General features: G+C 41.3%; 2 protein-coding genes across 11 annotated transcripts; both read right to left on the bottom strand.

Moving 5' to 3' along the window:
- Nucleotides 1-1,910: 1,910 nt before the first annotated feature.
- noctb (nocturnin b) lies at nt 1,911-15,954 on the bottom strand. 10 transcript variants are annotated; one of them, XM_049719498.2, is made up of 7 exons: nt 15,788-15,929; nt 10,787-10,880; nt 10,205-10,364; nt 5,803-5,957; nt 5,507-5,672; nt 3,846-4,177; nt 1,911-3,302 (listed from the first exon to the last, which is right to left on the bottom strand). In XM_049719498.2, the coding sequence occupies exons 1-7, from the start codon at nt 15,808-15,810 to the stop codon at nt 2,781-2,783; spliced, it is 1,452 nt and encodes a 483-aa protein (XP_049575455.1). In that variant the 5' UTR covers nt 15,811-15,929; the 3' UTR covers nt 1,911-2,780. The 10 variants fall into 10 exon arrangements, with proteins under 10 accessions (XP_049575455.1, XP_049575456.1, XP_049575464.1 ...); XM_049719499.2 differs by having other exon boundaries at nt 10,205-10,304; XM_049719507.1 differs by lacking the exon at nt 10,787-10,880 and adding an exon at nt 9,493-9,655 and having other exon boundaries at nt 10,205-10,304; nt 15,788-15,806.
- On the bottom strand, nt 10,887-15,781 carry ccdc175 (coiled-coil domain containing 175). Its single transcript, XM_068650642.1, is given in 1 exon segment — nt 10,887-15,781. A coding segment is annotated over 1 exon segment (1,191 nt). The 5' UTR covers nt 12,658-15,781; the 3' UTR covers nt 10,887-11,466.
- Nucleotides 15,955-16,610: the final 656 nt, after the last annotated feature.

Genomic DNA, 16,610 nt, shown 5'->3' with positions numbered 1-16,610 from the left:
ATATAAGTAAACAATGGGTGTAAATAATGATAGAAATGCTAACGATAACCCCAAAATGTTTATTCCAGCCAGTTTGCTAGCAGCATGTCACACTTTCAGTCAAAATTTGTGAGGATTTAAATGATATATTGTGCACATTTGTCCATCTTGAAGGTAGAGAACTGAAACTAGTGATGTGCATTCCAGTTCTTCTAAGCGAACAGAATCTTTGGAATCAGTTCACTCAAAAGATTCGTTCAAAAGAATCGTTCACCGAATCATTCGCTATACTCTCTTATTTATTTATTTATTTATTTACCTCGTGTGGTGTACCTATTAAAGTTTCCATGAGGTGTACCTAAAAACAGGCCACTTCATTAGGGAAAAAATCATGGCTAAAACTTAACTAAAGTGAAAAGTGCCACACCTGCCCTCACCCCCACTTTCTGATTGGCTGTTTAATCTGTGACGTCACATGAACACTACATTACGTATACCGCCATTTTCAGGTGTACCTAATAACAGGTCACTTCATTAGGGAAAAATCATGGCCAAAGCTTAACTGAAAGTGAAAAGTCCCACACCCGCCCTCACCCCCACTTTCTGATTGGCTGTTTGATATGTGATGTTACTTGGACACTCTATTAGGTACACCGGCATTTTCAAGTGTACCTAATAACAGCCCACTTTATTTGGGAAATATCATGGTCAAAGGTCACAGGTGTCAAACTCCAGTCCTCGGGGCTGCATTCCAACATGTTTTCCAAGATTCCTTCATTAAGTGCACCTGTGTGAAAAGTTAGGCTCCTGCAGAACGTGAAAATGAACTGATCTTTTCACTCAGGTGTGTTTAACGAGGGTAACTTGGAAAACATATTGGAACGCGGCCCCCTGAGGACTGGAGGTTGACACCTCTGATTTAACTGAAAGTGAAAGGTGCCACACCCGCCCTCACCCCCACTTTCTGATTGGCTGTTTGATATGTGACGTCACTCGGACACTCTATTAAGTACACCGGCATTTTCAAGTGTACCTAATAACAGGCCACTTTATTAAGGAAATATCATGGTCAAAGGTCACAGGTGTCAAACTCCAGTCCTTGGGGCCGCATTCCAACATGTTTTCCAAGATTCCCTCGTTAAGTGCACCTGCGTGAAACGTTTTAGCTCCTGCAGAACGTGAACATGAACAAAATCTTTTCACGCAGGTGTGTTTAGCGAGGGTAACTTGGAAAACATATTGGAACGCGGCCCCTCGCGGACTGGAGGTCAACATCCCTGGTTTAAGTGAAAAGTGCCACATCCGCCCTCACACCTACTTTCTAATTGGCTGGTTGATCAGTGACATCTCGGACGCTCCGTTAGGTACACCGCTATTTTCAAGTGTACCTAATAACAGGCCACTTTATTAGGGAAATATCATGGTCAAAGATCACAGGTGTCAAACTCCAGTCCTCGGGCCGCATTCCAACATGTTTTTCAAGATTCCCTCGTTAAGTGCACCTGTGTGAAAAGTTAGGCTCCTGCAGAACGCGAAAATGAACTGATCTTTTCACTCAGGTGTGTTTAACGGGGGTAACTTGGAAAACATATTGGAACGCGGCCCCTCGAGGACTGGAGGTTGACACCCCTGGTTTAACTGAAAGTGAAAAGTGCCACACCCGCCCTCACCCCCACTTTATTGGCTGGTTGATCTGTGACGTCACACAGACACTCCATTAGGTACACCACCATTTTCAGACGTACCTAATAACTTTATGCATTTTGTACGTGTCAAGAATGTGTATTTGACTACTTGCTCTTTATTTTGGGGGACACCAACACATATACACAACGTAAAACACATGCATATTGTTATATAAAGCAGTTAACCAAATGTCAGATTTTTGTTTTCATGCCCAAAAAAATAAAAACAAGGAATAAAAGACCAGACAAGTTTTAACATAAATGTTTATTAAAACAATAAAAATAATAGTAAATTTCAAACCAGCAATCTAATGTGAAGTTGCAGTAGATATACTGGATAACAATATTTAGGCGTGTATATGCATACACGTTATTTAAAAACTACTGTAAATGTTATAAAATAAAGATTACTCAAAGAAAAGCATAATCTCCGCGTTGGTGCATAACGGCACATCCTTTCATGCAATAAAGTTAGCCGTTAACTTGGAGAAAACGAGCACAAAAGAAGTGGTGCTTTAGTGTGTCGTTCTTTCTTTCCTGGGCAAATCGTTTATCTACATTCTGGCTCACGTTCATTTGCTCAATTGTTCACGCAAGGAGTCGCATCACAACACGTTCACTGACTGATCCGTTGCTGCACGGGAAGGCAGTTCACCCTTTACTCGTTCGCGAACCGGAAAGTCAGGATTCGTTCCCTCACTCATCCGTTCTCGTGATGAACTGGAAATGCACTGACTCGTTCACTCACAGTTCCGTTCAGTTGGTGAACGGGAAATGCAATCCACGACTCGTTGGTGAACGGGAAGTTACGTCATTTTCTTCTTCGCTTTGTTTTACGGCGAGGTGGCACCAGCTTCAATGGGCATTACCGACACCTACTGGTTGAAGTCATATGAACTGAGAAAAGAACGAGTTCACTCTCGTTCACTGAAAAGAATTGTTATTTTGAATGAATCGTTCACTCACGAGCCAACACTAAATGAAACCTACTGTAGGACTCAAACACTGCAAAGTTCAGGAGGTAGACAAGGTTTCAGTTCATTTGTAATGTTTTTTTTCCTTCCTCATTGTTGTTGCATAGGTTCACAAGCCAACAATGACGTTGTATGTCCACAGTCACTTGTCCTCCTTAAAGCTGAAGTCACAAACCAGAGAGAGGTGGTCTGAGGGATAGCTAAAGGACGGAAGCCTGTTAGGGCCAATCTCTTCCTCTGACGGCATGTCCAAGAGGGCGTCCACTCTCAGCATGTCCTGACTATACCAAATATAATCCAGAGTGGTGCAGCATTCGCCCGTCGGGCGAATTTTCCACGTTGTGTACTGGGGCTCAGTCAAACAATCATGGCTGAGTTTCTTGTAAGCTGAGTCCAAGCCAAGAGGAGAAGACATAAAGCGACAGTACACCTCCTCAGTTGGGACTGCATTAAAATCCCCGCATATGATCAATGGGATGTGAAAATCTGAGTCTTCCGATGTTTTTGCCGCATGTTTTTGGACCACATTTTGGACTTGACGCAGGAGGTCCGACCCCTGGGAACTGCGGAGCCACTCCCAGCCAGAGCGGGCCTTCAGGTGGGTCACGGCTACGCACACGCACTTCCTTGAGCTTCGGCAACGCAGTATCATCACCAAAGCAACCTGAGACGACAGAGCGGCATGTTAGAGATGCTTCACGGTTTTTGAGAAAAATAGTCATAATACCAGGGCTCAGCCTACAGTCATCATGGTAACGAAAGCCAGATTCGCTAACAGTACTTGAGATGCCAAGACAAGGTCCCTGACTTGCATATGCACGGCCAGCCCTGCAAATGAATTAACTCATTACTGGATTTTTTTTTTTTTTTTTTTTATCATCTATCCTTTGTGGTTTGTTTAGAAACTCACCCAATTGCTGTTTCTAGAAATAAAAGTCTCATTTTTGGGACCATCATGCGACATTTGGTGCCAATGAACCATATTTTGGTGAACTGGGGATACTAACTTAAAAGAAGAGCTCTACTGCTTTTTTATGGCATCTTAGTGTCAAGGACCTGTCATTTAGGCATTTCATTTAGAAAGAAAAAAACTGCTTTGCTGCCATCTTGTGGCATCTTCTTGCGATCGTAAATCTTTTGGGAGTGTCAATTGCAGTTTTGCTGTAACGCAGCGCTTGATTGTGACATAAAAAAAGTTTGCACTGACCTGATTGGTTGGAATCATCATGGCAGAAAGCCGTAAACTGACGCAATCCAAAAACTCGAAGCGTGACTCATCAAAAAAGAGCGCACAGCCATCAGGGCCGTTGTTGCCCTCTACATCCAGACACGGCGACCAGGGCTTAGGGCAGAACCTGCTGCTGTAACCCAGACGGCCCAGAACCGGCTGCAGGGTGTCAAAGTAGTGGTCCACCTCCTGCAGACACAGGATGTGAGGTCGGTAGGTGAGGATCTCGTCTAAGATGAGGTACTTCCTTCGGGACCAGCTGAGTGCCTCCGGAGGACACAGCACAAAACTGTCAAGTCCTTCGCCGAGAGCTGATAAGAAAGAGATGGAAATTTGAGACTTTCAGACTGCCATTGACTGTGCTTCTGCTTTCACAGTTTTTGAGTTCTTCAGCTTATTAGGACTCTACCAGTATGTCTTACAATGCATGTCCAGCTATGCAAACTATAGCCGCCGGCTATAGTTTGCATAGCTTCTCTCTCTCTCTCTCTCTCTCTCTCTCTCTCTCTCTCTCTCTCTCTCTCTCTCTCTCTCTCTCTCTCTCTCTCTCTCTCTCTCTCTCTCTCTCTCTCTCTCTCTCTCTCTCTCTCTCTCTCTCTCTCTCTCTCTCTCTCTCTCTCTCTCTCTCTCTCTCTCTCTCTCTCTCTCTCTCTCTCTCTCTCTCTCTCTCTCTCTCTCTCTCTCTCTCTCTCTCTCTCTCTCTCTATATATATATATATATATATAGGCCACACACAGCTGCAATGTCGTTAATTTGGGTAATTGAGAATTAACATCATCAAAAGTTGCATTCATTTAGCATCTTCTTCTATTTCTATTTTTTTTCCCATTGTCCTTAAAAAATAATTTTACATCATATTGTTCGTTTTAAAAAAGTATTTGACAAATATATTCATGTGTTGTTATTATTATTATTATTAGTAGTAGTAGTCGTAGTAGTAGTATTATTTGACAGATATATTCATGTATTATTATTATTACTGTTATTATATGTATAAGTCATTAAATAAAGGGTTAAATTGTTGAACTTATTAGGTAAAATATTAGGTAAAAAAAGTCAAAGTTTATGTTAACCATTTATTTTAGAAAACTAAGTGGTTAGTTAATTTAAATGAAATCAATTAGAAATCATGCAATTAAAAACATGTGATTCTCAGTGTTGTAAAAGTACCATTGGTATGGCTCAGGTGCTGACTTAATTGCTCAAACTGCATGCAATGACGTTAACTTTTTTTTTTTTCTTTTTTACCTAGTACAGTACACTTAGACCTCGCCCATCAACAACACTGTGGCTCCGAGCTTCATTCAACTGTTTACACACCATCGCCAAACAAGATCTAAATCAATGCTTTGCACTAGTTTTTTTTTTTTTTTTTTACCGTTTGCTACCATGGGAACAGAGTCATAGTTGTGACATACCCCAGTCACGAGTCACATTTTAGGCCACTTTTGTGTTTGTGACACTGCCAGTCTTGGAAACTAAGAAACGGGATCTGTCTGACATAACTACCAAGCTCTTTCCACAATTCTGATTTCATATTAGATTTAACTGTTTATGCGCATCAAAAAGGCTTTTATTTCTGAAATACAAACATGTGGCCAGAAAATTAGTGAAAACATGGCATCCGACAGCTTCCTACCTTGGGCCAGAATGTTCCACTGCATCACCCGGATGCTGTGGCCGTTGCCGTTCGAATGTCGAATGAAATTCCTGTGGAAGCGTGGCGCTCCATCACCGAGTGCCACCTCGCACTGCCTCATAACCTCGGCTGCATTGAGGGGACTCAATGGGGACCCATTTTGCTCCTGGAAGACAGAGCAAACACACACTGTCATTTCCAGTTCACAGATATTAAATTATTATTATTATCATTTATCAAATTAATTAAGTGTGATTTAAGTGTTTTCCACGTTAAGAAGACAGATGGTCGGTCACCTGGCAGAAATCAGGATCCAGGGTTGCGTCCGCTGGCTGGTAAGTGTCCAAGTGGGTCAGAGGGAGGGGAACATGATGGCTGCTGGCATCGCTGCTGCTGATGGTGTGGGCCAAAGCGCTGTACAACCTGGTGGCTCTGCCACCCATTGGGTATCCTGCGAAGAACAACATCAACACAAATGTGAAATCTTACTTACACTTTACACACAAGTATGAATGAAAAAAAATATATATTCATGAGGACAAGGGCTAGACAAAATTAATTGATGTACGTGTTTGTAATCTGAAAGAAGCTCCTTTCTTAGCTTCTTCTGTGAAAAGGTGAAACGTGTTCAATCTCCAAGTACGAGAAAGATTTGAAATTTCCACTTACTCTGTGTGTACAGGAGCACATTTTGAGCATGTCCATGCATGCACTGAGGCATATCCTATCAATTACCTGGTGGATTAAACTCCTGCCCTTTGAAAACCCAACAGCTTGACACGGCAACTGGTCAGTGACACAAAACCACTTAGTGGAAAATCACTGCAGCGTAAAAGGGCTCAATGATCAATGTCAGACACCCCCCATTCCCCTAACAAAGTGGAATACTGTGTGATAGTATTGCATTAGAATGTTTACATGTCCACATGTTATTGTCGCAAGCGTGCCAAATCAGCGAAAGCTAAGTGGGTCATATTGATTTGCAGTTGACCTGCCAAAACATGTTATTGTTCATAGTCCAGCAAACATTCAATTCATACTATCACATTACACTTACATCCTAGGTATTTTGCGCACATTTGGCTGGCTGATTTAATTAGCCATCTGATTAATCAGTCAGGCCCTAACACAAACTAATATGGAAAAATTCACATTTGTGGCGAGTCCATGCTACCAAAGTAACAATATTGAGAGTACCAGTATACTTAAAGCTATCACATCTTGGGGTGCCAGCTTCAAGACATACAGCTATACGTTCTAATAATGACGTGAAAACAGCAGATGCCATTCATTTTTAAAATCTTCAAATGTTGTCTCCCTAAACATTACACACACATCATAAATACAACGATGACAGTAACGACAGGCGCCTTACTCAATGTCTGCATCACTATGTCCGCTGCGTGCTCGATGAAGATGAAAGCGACCGATGTGATTTCCGTGAGTGTAAGTAAATATCTCACGTTGAGCTGTGCTTCCTGCAGCTTATAAAGCCACTGGGGTGGAGACAGAGGGAGAATCTGACGACATCCCGCCCATTAAGAACTATGTGAGGTCATGTGCCTGTGAGGCAGTGTGTGAGCAGAGTGCTCCTCTTTCACAACACTCTGACGCACACACAATGGTGCATTTGGCACCATCAGGGGAACATCAACACAGTGTGAACTAAAGGGACACCAACGTGGTCCCCGTGGGCACCAGGTAGCCCTTAAGGACCACACGAGTAGTCCATGAACCTGCTCTAAAAATAACTTACAGATGATGGGACACTGTGAATTTCTCTAATTTGAAACTGGTAGCCTTTCACATTAATTAATACCCATTGGTGATGCGCCAAAAACTGATTTCTCCAATGGTTCAGCTGTCACATAGCAACCGTTGTGTGTAGGGCGTGTGTTTGTGTGTGTGCTGGGTGTGTGCCTCTCTGGAGTTAAGCAATGTCTTTCACTGTAAGCATGCAGCAACACCTCCAAGTTGTGGTTGCACAGGCGTCATTTGTCACATTTACTTTTCCACGACAAGATGACTACCAGTACAGTATTCTGTGAAGACGGATCAGTGCCAAAATAGAAAATGGAGTTTTGCAGAACTGCCAAAATAAAAAGACGTAAAAAGTAAAGTAATAAGTAATCAAAAGTAAAATTCTTGCAAAGTCAACAGGTTGGGAAATGTACACTGCACATTGCACTATGCTCATTGCTCATTTACAGATCACACTTTAGAACGAGAGTTTATCAGAGCTAAGGCTATGCTGCTAGATTCTGATAACAGAAGACTGGTTTTTGTAAGCGGGTTCCCAAGATAACATACTTGGAAGTATTTTGCCCTGCCACCTGAATGAATCCTCTCGTAGAAGACATGCTCTCAGTGTTATATGCTTTGATGCAACACGGTCAAACGTAACGGAAGCTTGTCGTGGCCTACGAACGATGACTCATGTCTGTGCGCACCAGCTTTTCATCATCAAGTCACGACACATGCGACGTCGACCCTTACTCGAAGGGAGAGAGAGCAAGAGAGAAACAGACGGGGAGAGTGAGAGAGAAACAGACGGACAGAGAGAGGAGAGAGAGACGGGGGGAGAGAGAGACAGAGTAGGAGAAGGGGAGGGGGGGGGGGGGGGGGGTGAGACAGAGACCTGTACATTTTAGGAGGGCATTGACATTTCCAAACTGGGAAAAGGAAATTGCCTCATGACATTACAGTACTGTTTACTGTTTGCCATTAGGTCACTTTGCATGCCAATTTCACTGTCATGTTTTTACTGTAAGCTATAAAATCAAAAGCTTGTGTTATTTTGAGATGAAGCCAATAGATCGTATGCAGCATTAATTTAAAGAACAGCCTTGAAAGACAATGTTATTTTCAGTTATGGAGATGATATTTTGACATTACGAAATCAGGTTAAGCATGTTACGAGTATATACATGTCGAGTTCATAAATAATCCTACATAGGTGGTCAATACAGCAAGGGATGTATACATATAAAACAATATTGTTTTGATTCATGCATCCTTTTTCTATACCACTTTTCCAAATTAGATTCACAGGTGAACTGGAACTTAAATCAGCTGACTTTAGACTAGCGGCAAAGGACACCCTGTGTTAGATAAATTTTATATATATGTTATCATGCGTTCCCTAATGAGTACTTATTAATAAAATTATTGCACAGAATGCTTGCTGTTTCGCCTTGCAGACGTCCACCAGTCCACAACAAGTCAAACGATGCTGTCTGGAGCTTCCTGACCTTCTACACCTCTGGGAATCCAAGAAAGTTGTTGAGAGCTCAATCTATTTTGTTGATGTCTGCACATGGCATTTTGTCTTTGCACTCTTTTCTCATGGTGTCTTGTCTGTGACTTCTTGTTTCACATAGAATCTCGTTTCTTCTCTCATGAGACAATGCCCACGCTTCCCCCCTACCTATCAGGGGCTAGTCTCACATTGTGGGTAGGGCATTCCAAATAAAAAGAGTGAGGAGTGTAAACAGATTTTTAGTGTAGTCGGATTGCTGTAAGTCTGAATGCACTCCTCGCGAGAAAAGACTCAATATTCTGCCTCACTGGTTTTGTCTGCTGATCCTTTTGCTGATTTTGAACCTAACACCCTGAAATCCCAGGGTACATATGGACGACTACTACTGACATGCGTAAATGTCGTGTGACCTTATATGTAACAAATTTTAAATACCGTGTTGACATTTCATTTTACATAAAAAATGTATGAAACAAAAAGTAACTTAATCCATATATAAATCATTTCCCAAATAGATGAGTTACAGCTCCGAACAACGGTTATTTTTAATAATCAATTAATTCTCCAATTATTAAGTCGATTCATGTATGAACCACATTATGTTTTTTTTTTATTTTAGTAATTATGATTTAATGACTGGTTTGGCCCTTAAAATCAAAGAAAATAGCCCAATGTTGATCAGTTTTCCAAAATAAAAGTAAATTATTTTATTATATTATACACTCGCCTGACTTGTGTGCGGGCAGCGTGGTATTGATTCCCACTCAGTGCCGGTGTGATTGATTGTTTGTCTCTCTAAGTGCCCTGCGGACTGGCAAGGAACCAGTTCAGGGTGTAGTCTGCCTTTGGCTCGATGTCAGCTGAGATAGGCTCCAGCACCTCCCATGATCCTGAATAGGATAAACGGTGTTAAAAATGGATGGATTATTTTTATTCTGCACAAAACGTAATCACTGCTTTCATGGAGGACTATAGAAATCATGTAATACAGTACTTTCTGTTGGAAAGCTGAAGTTACAAATATTAGGTCAATTTTTAAATCAAAACAAACAATTAATCACATCAAAAATAGTAATTAATTCTATAATTAGTCATCTTTTAATTGTTGTACCTCTCGTGAGATTACAACTTGTTTGTGAGAGCTGCCAAACTTCACATGGCTAAAAATAGGTTGAACTTATGGAGCGTAACAACCAACACGTCTTTCAACTAATAATAAAAAAAATAACACTCGTCATTTAAAGAAAAGTTTTTTCCATATTCAACAACAACAACAAAAAAAACAGATATAATAAAACTGCGGCAATGTACCGGCAGGCAATATCCAAGCACGTTCTGGCAGGCGAACCCATTAACAGTCAGACAACAATATCAAACACAGACTGTAAACATGTCAACGAGAACAAAGATAATTACTGACAAGTAGTCTGACAAGTTACCTGTTGTCTTTTCTTCATTTTTTGTCTTCCTTATTTTCCCCTCATGTTGCTTTGCCTGCATGAGGTCCTTAAAGTGGTTCCTAGGGTTACAAAAGTCCCACTGTGGGGACGCAGCTGTCAGCCGGTGTTTGTTGCCAGCCTGGGGGCTTGCTTGACCCCTCTAACTACATTGCAAGGTCATTTAAGAGGGGGAGAGTGAGAACAAGTGCGAGAGAGAGAGAGAGAGAGAGAGAGAGAGAGAGAGAGAGAGAGAGAGAGAGAGAGAGAGAGAGAGAGAGAGAGAGAGAGAGAGAGAGAGAGAGAGAGAGCGAGACAGAGACAGAGACAGAGACAGAGACAGAGACAGAGACAGAGACAGAGACAGAGACAGAGACAGAGACAGAGGGAGAGATTGTTAATCCTGCCCTCTGGTGGATGTGGAGTCATTTGCAATCTAGCCAATACGTACACATTTATTTACGTACATTCCGAAATAGCTTCAGTAAAATATGGAGTGCTTGTGAGAAAGTTTGCCCACCAGTTTGTAAGGGATCTGGAGAAGTGCAAATGCCAGAGATTTAATGTGACAGAAGATTGGTTAACCTTAAGCATGTCTGCCACCATGATGAAAGGTTCTGGGTTTGAATCTTTGCACTGGGGTTCCAGCATGGAGTTGGCTTGTTCTCCCTGGCTCCGCCTGAAGTCAACATGAGAGTTTATCATCTGTTGCACATTGTGCTTCCCAATCAGCAGTACAGAGTAAGGTTTTAAGAAATATGAAAAGTTTGCTTTGTAATGAATAAGTCAATTTGGAAGTAGACGTGATAAAAATAGTGAACCAATCATTTCAGAGTTCTATCTTCACTAATTATAATTGCTTGTAATATATTTTGAATGCGATGGCAAACACAATATACAGTAAACATTAATAATTGTTATTATTTTTGTTGTTTTAGGGAAATTACTGGAATAGAACAATAATTTATTGAGCTCTGCAATTGTTTTGTTTTTACATGATATTATTTTGTTGTTTTGGGGAAATTTCTGGAATAGAACTATAATTTATTGAGCTCAGTAATTTTGTTTTGTCTATACTTTATTATTGGTATTATTTTTGTTGTTTGGGGGAAATTCTTGTTTGGGCTCAAGGAGTGTCTTGGTACTCATCATCCGTTCCTCAATTACCAGCTCCAGATCATTTCTCCTCCTACTCAGCTCCAAGGTGAGCATTTCCAAGTCATGGTGTCGCGGCTGCTCCTCATCACACTTGCTCTCCAACTGCTTCAAAAGCTCTTCTTTCTCCTCAAGCTGCTGTCAGCTTCTCTGAGTTCTCCAATGTGGCGCTGCATTTCCTGGGTCTCCTTGCCATGTTTGGCCAAGAATGCTATGCAAATTTCCAGCTGCAGCTGTGATTGCTCGAGCTGCTGTGAGACGTGGAAATGCTGCGCTCTTACTTCTTCTTCTTCTTCCTCTTGTTGTAGCCTCAACATCTCGTACATTTGGGTGAGGGAGTCACGGCAAGAAGACCCTGATCTTCTGGTGTTTTTTATCTGCTCATCAACAGTGACAATTTCTTCTTTAAGAAACTGTACAGTCATGCTGATGGGATTAATTAACTCATTCAACTCCTCCTTTAACATTTGCTTTTGTTTCCTCAATTCTTGCTGCATTTGGATTGCCCCTTGCGGCTCTTTCTCACACTGGCAATGAGATGTGGTTAGTCTGTGCAGGTTTTTCTCCATCTCTGAAATACCACCTTGCATTGTGTCCAGACAGTCACATACAGCTTTTTTTTTTTTTTTTTTGTCATTAACGCTTTCCAAATCTCTTCTGTGATTCATGATCACTTGCTTCTGCTGCTTCTTTTTTTCTTCAGCATGGCAAATATTGCTTGACAGGTTGTTCTGTTGCACTGAGAAAGCCTCTCTGTCAAGGAACATGTTTGCAATGTCACTGTCATCTCTTGTATAGAAGCAATGCCATTCTTCAGGTCCTCTATCTGTAGCTGTGTGTGATCAAGCTGACAACTGCAAACTGTTCTTGAGGGTGATACAATCATTCAAAGCAGCAAAGGCGCCATCATACTCTTCTTTAGCACGTTCTCGCTTTTCTTGCAGTGATACGGTTTGACTGTGAAGTGCTTCCAAGTTCCTCTCTGTGGATTCCTGGAGTTGAGAGATCATCTTGAGATCTTGCTGGAGTTGCTTTACTTCCGGAGGAGCCTTCACATTGGGCTTTGTGTTGCTAATTTGCTGTCTTGTCTTACTGTTTTCGATTACCTCTACATGTAAATATTCATGTGCAGCATTTCTCTCTGCCTTCAGTTCAATGATGGCTGTGGATACCTCAGCCAGGTGACGGCCGGCCTCAGCAGAGAAAGAAATTCTCTCTTCCTGAAACTGCTTATATAAATCCTTGACACGTTCGAGAGCCCTCACAATAGCTGGCAACTCAGGAACAAAGTAATTTTCCATTTTTCAAAACACTGTGTCTGGGTCTAGAACAGGTATGGGCAAACTACGGCCCGTGGGCCACATCCGGCCCGCGGGACCGTTTAATCCGGCCCGCCAACCCTAAATAAATTGTATTATTAAACTTTTTTTTTTCGGTCATTTTGCCTGCAATGACTGCGTTTCCCCAGTAGATGGGGAACCACTCGCCTGCGCATTTACTACCGGAAGCCATGTCAGAAAGCTCGGTGCACACTCACAAGTGCGTGTACGTACTCAGTAGTACGGAAATGGCGCACTCGCGCTCTATTTGTAGCAGTGCCGAATTTAGAGCGTGGGCTGTGACGACAGCATTCTTGTAATTTGCGCGCCGAGTTTTCGGATACAGTTTTACGCTAAAGCCACCCACAAACCTTCCCCTGGAATCCTTCCATTAAAATGAGTCGCCCAAGGAAAAGCAAGGTGGACACTGAGTGCCGAGTGTTTAAAAAAAAAGAGTGGCCAATTTGGCTCGACGTACGCGACGTGACGTTCAGCCACATGAACGTCAACATCAAATGAACACTGAAAATGAAGGGGAGGCTTTCAAGTTTGTTGTAAAAAAATGCATTTGGAATATCCATCCATCCATTTTCTGAACCGCTTAGTCCCCACGGGGGTCGCGGGCGTGCTGGAGCCTATCCCAGCCGTCATCGGGCAGTAGGCAGGGGACACCCTGAACTGGTTGCCAGCCAATCGCAGGGCACACAGAGACAGACAACCAATCGCACTCACACTCACACCTAGGGACAATTTGGAGTCTTCAATCGGCCTACCAAGCATGTCTTTGGAATGTGGGAGGAAACCGGAGTGCCCAGAGAAAACCCACGCGGGCCCGGGGAGAACATGCAAACTCCACACGGGAGGGCCGGAGGTGGAATCGAACCCGCACCCTCCTAACTGTGAGGCGGACGTACTACCCAGTGCGCCACCGAGCCGCGCATTTTGAATATGATCTGTACAAATAGCAGGGATTGAAACTAGCGACCATTCTCATTTTCAAACAATGCAGGATGCTCAAGGACATTGATGCACCACCTGTTTGTGACTAATCTTAACCTTTAAAGTTCTTAAGGCTTACTTTAAGGAAGTGTTTTCCGTTTCCTCACTTTTGTTACCAGGTGTTTGTGAGTTAAAACTCTGCTCTGATTTTCATATACCCCTCACCGTGTTGCCGTTTTGATTACTTTATTTGGATGTATGCTTTCACCGATTCTTCAAGATGATATATTTGGTCAAAATGTTTGCCGTTTGATGTGATCTCATAAGATAAACATACATCTTTCATTAATCTGACCTGCAGGCACTGAAGTGATGGAGACTGTTATTCATAATAACAGTGTCATATTTTATGAGAATCACTGATAGCAGTTTTTTAGGGATGTTTTTTTTTTTAATGCTGTTAATAAATGCATTTGTTTTCAAAAAACTTTTTTTGAATATCCATGCTTTACTACCTACTAAAGGCCAAAACCTTTTATGCAATGACCTTTACAGGTCGTTTATATTACTTCACACAAACACTACATCCATCTGCTCCTGGTTCGGTCCCCCGGTCAAAATTTAGAACCCAATTCGGCCCGCAAGTCAAAAAGTTTGCCCACCTCTGGTCTAGAATGTGTACAGATAATATGGTCAGCTCATCAAGTGTTAAAGTTTAGTCGCCATGGTAACGCAAACGCCTACGGCAAGCCATTGCAACCACAACAGCTTTCGCTGCGGTTTTACACGCTACGTTTAACATATATAAACAGATCGTAGAGCTCCGGTATATTAGACAAAAACTTGACAAGAAATTTACAGCAAGTGAGAGTGGTGTGGTCCGGGTACGGGTCTGTTTCGAGAAATTACAAGTATGAATTCCCCCATGAGGGGATAATCGTGTTGCCAGACTGGAAGAATTCAGGTAAAAAGTGAAGTGGAAAAAAATATTGCATATGCTCTCCTAAATTATATGGTTGACTGCCAACATTTGCGTGAACCAACGATAAAAAATGGAAACGTAATAAACGCAGCAGAGTGACTAAGCAAACATCACAATCTTGATTTAGTTTGGGCTTTAGACATTACAATGCGCAGTCACGCAGTATAATGCGGTAAAACTAATGGCTATTCGAAATAACGCTAAATTGGTCAATGCTTGTTTTTGGTTTTGTTTTATCGCCAAGTTGGGATAAACGTTTAAAACTTGACTCCGTTTGTGTCTAGAATAAACAGTGGTGTTTTGGATATTTAGTTAAATATTTAATGCGCAATGACGATATTTAACGATTTGACGATAACACATACAAAACAAACACAGATCCAATCTACATTCTACAAAAAAAAGCTATACGACTTGTAAATAATGTTGATTACAGAGAACCATCTAACCCTCTTTTTGTAAAACTGAATGCACTGAAATACAATGATCTAGTCGATTTTAAAACCATCCAACTCATGTACAAAATAAAAAATAATCAATTACCAAACAGTATCCAGAGGTTGTTTGAGTGGAGGGAAAGTACCTATGATTTAAGAGGAACACTTATGTTTAAAAGAGATTTGGTGAGAACAACTTTAAAGTTGCATTGTATAACAGTTAAAGGTGTGGAATTATGGAACGCCAGCAGTGACGAACTAAAGAATTGTAGTTCATTACCTCAGTTTAAAAAAATGTATAAAGGCAAAATACTGATGGGATACCGTAGCATGCTGTGAGGTGTTTAAACTGCTTTTGTATTTATTTAAAGGAGGTGTATGTATGTATAAGTGTGTGTATGTATAATATCTATATGTATGTATGTATGTATGTATGTATGTATGTGTATATGTATATATATATATATATGTATATCTTTAACAAATCTGAAAATGGACAAATCTTGACGGAATCAAGCAAACGTGGTTACAAGGGGTAGAGCTAGATAAGACTAGGCTTCCTTCTACTCCCTTTTGAACAAATAAGATTTTTTATGATAAAGTGAAAATTTATAACGCAATGTTTTTTTTTCTTTTCTTTCTTCTCTATTGTACTATGGAGTTATTATTTTCAGTATTGTTACTTTCTTTCTTGTATTTCTTTAAATGTTCGAAATAAATAAACAAAACAAACAAACAAACAAAAAAATCTTACCTTGGCAATGGAGTCGTAATCATTTATTTGTTCTGCAGCTTTGTACGGACAATTGTAGACACGAGTATCTGGCAACCCTGGCTGTCGCAAGGTGTTGTCGTCATCAAAGTGAATGGTGACGCTAGCTACAGAGAAGGAAAAAATCATAAAGAACAATAACATGCACTTTGTAGTCAGCGAATACTACTACGGAAGAGGGTTAGGGCCAGTGAAGAAAAATAAAAGGGAGTGACAGAATTCTGACTTTTTTTCTCAGAAACTTTTTGTCAGAAAGTGACAAGTGAGAATTGTGACTTTTTTACTTTAAAGTGGGAATTCTCACTTTAAATTGGGAATTCCGAGAATAAAGTCAGAATTCTGACTATAAAATGTTGGATTTAACTTGAATTTTTTTTACCGTGTTTGAATATTTTGAACATTTTCAACAGATCTTCAAACACCAATCCTTCTCTTCCTCAGCATGTCATCCTTTTCCATCAGCATCATTCTCTCAGAGGCCACCTGCCTTCATGTCTTCCTGCACTATATTGGATCCATGAATCTTCTCCACCTCTCTTGTCTGTCAGCTCCATCCTCCATATATCTCTCTCCTCTTTGGATGTGTCCACAACACCCAAGTCAGCTCTAGCTTTGTCCCAAAACATCTAAACTTGGCTGTCCCTCTGAGCATCCTATTTCTAATCCTATCCAACCTAGTAACACCTAAAGATAATCCTCATTATTATGATTTCACCTCATCTGCTACACTACGCAGAAGGGGGCTCCTCAGGCAGTCCTGTCTACATTCTACCGTGGCACCATTGAGAGCGTCCTCACCAGTTGC

Source organism: Syngnathus scovelli, chromosome 5 (genome assembly GCF_024217435.2).
Source record: "Syngnathus scovelli strain Florida chromosome 5, RoL_Ssco_1.2, whole genome shotgun sequence".
Classification (NCBI taxonomy): Eukaryota; Metazoa; Chordata; class Actinopteri; order Syngnathiformes; family Syngnathidae; genus Syngnathus; species Syngnathus scovelli.
Note: the sequence above shows the minus strand (reverse complement) of the source record. Positions and strands in the feature narration are given on the sequence as shown.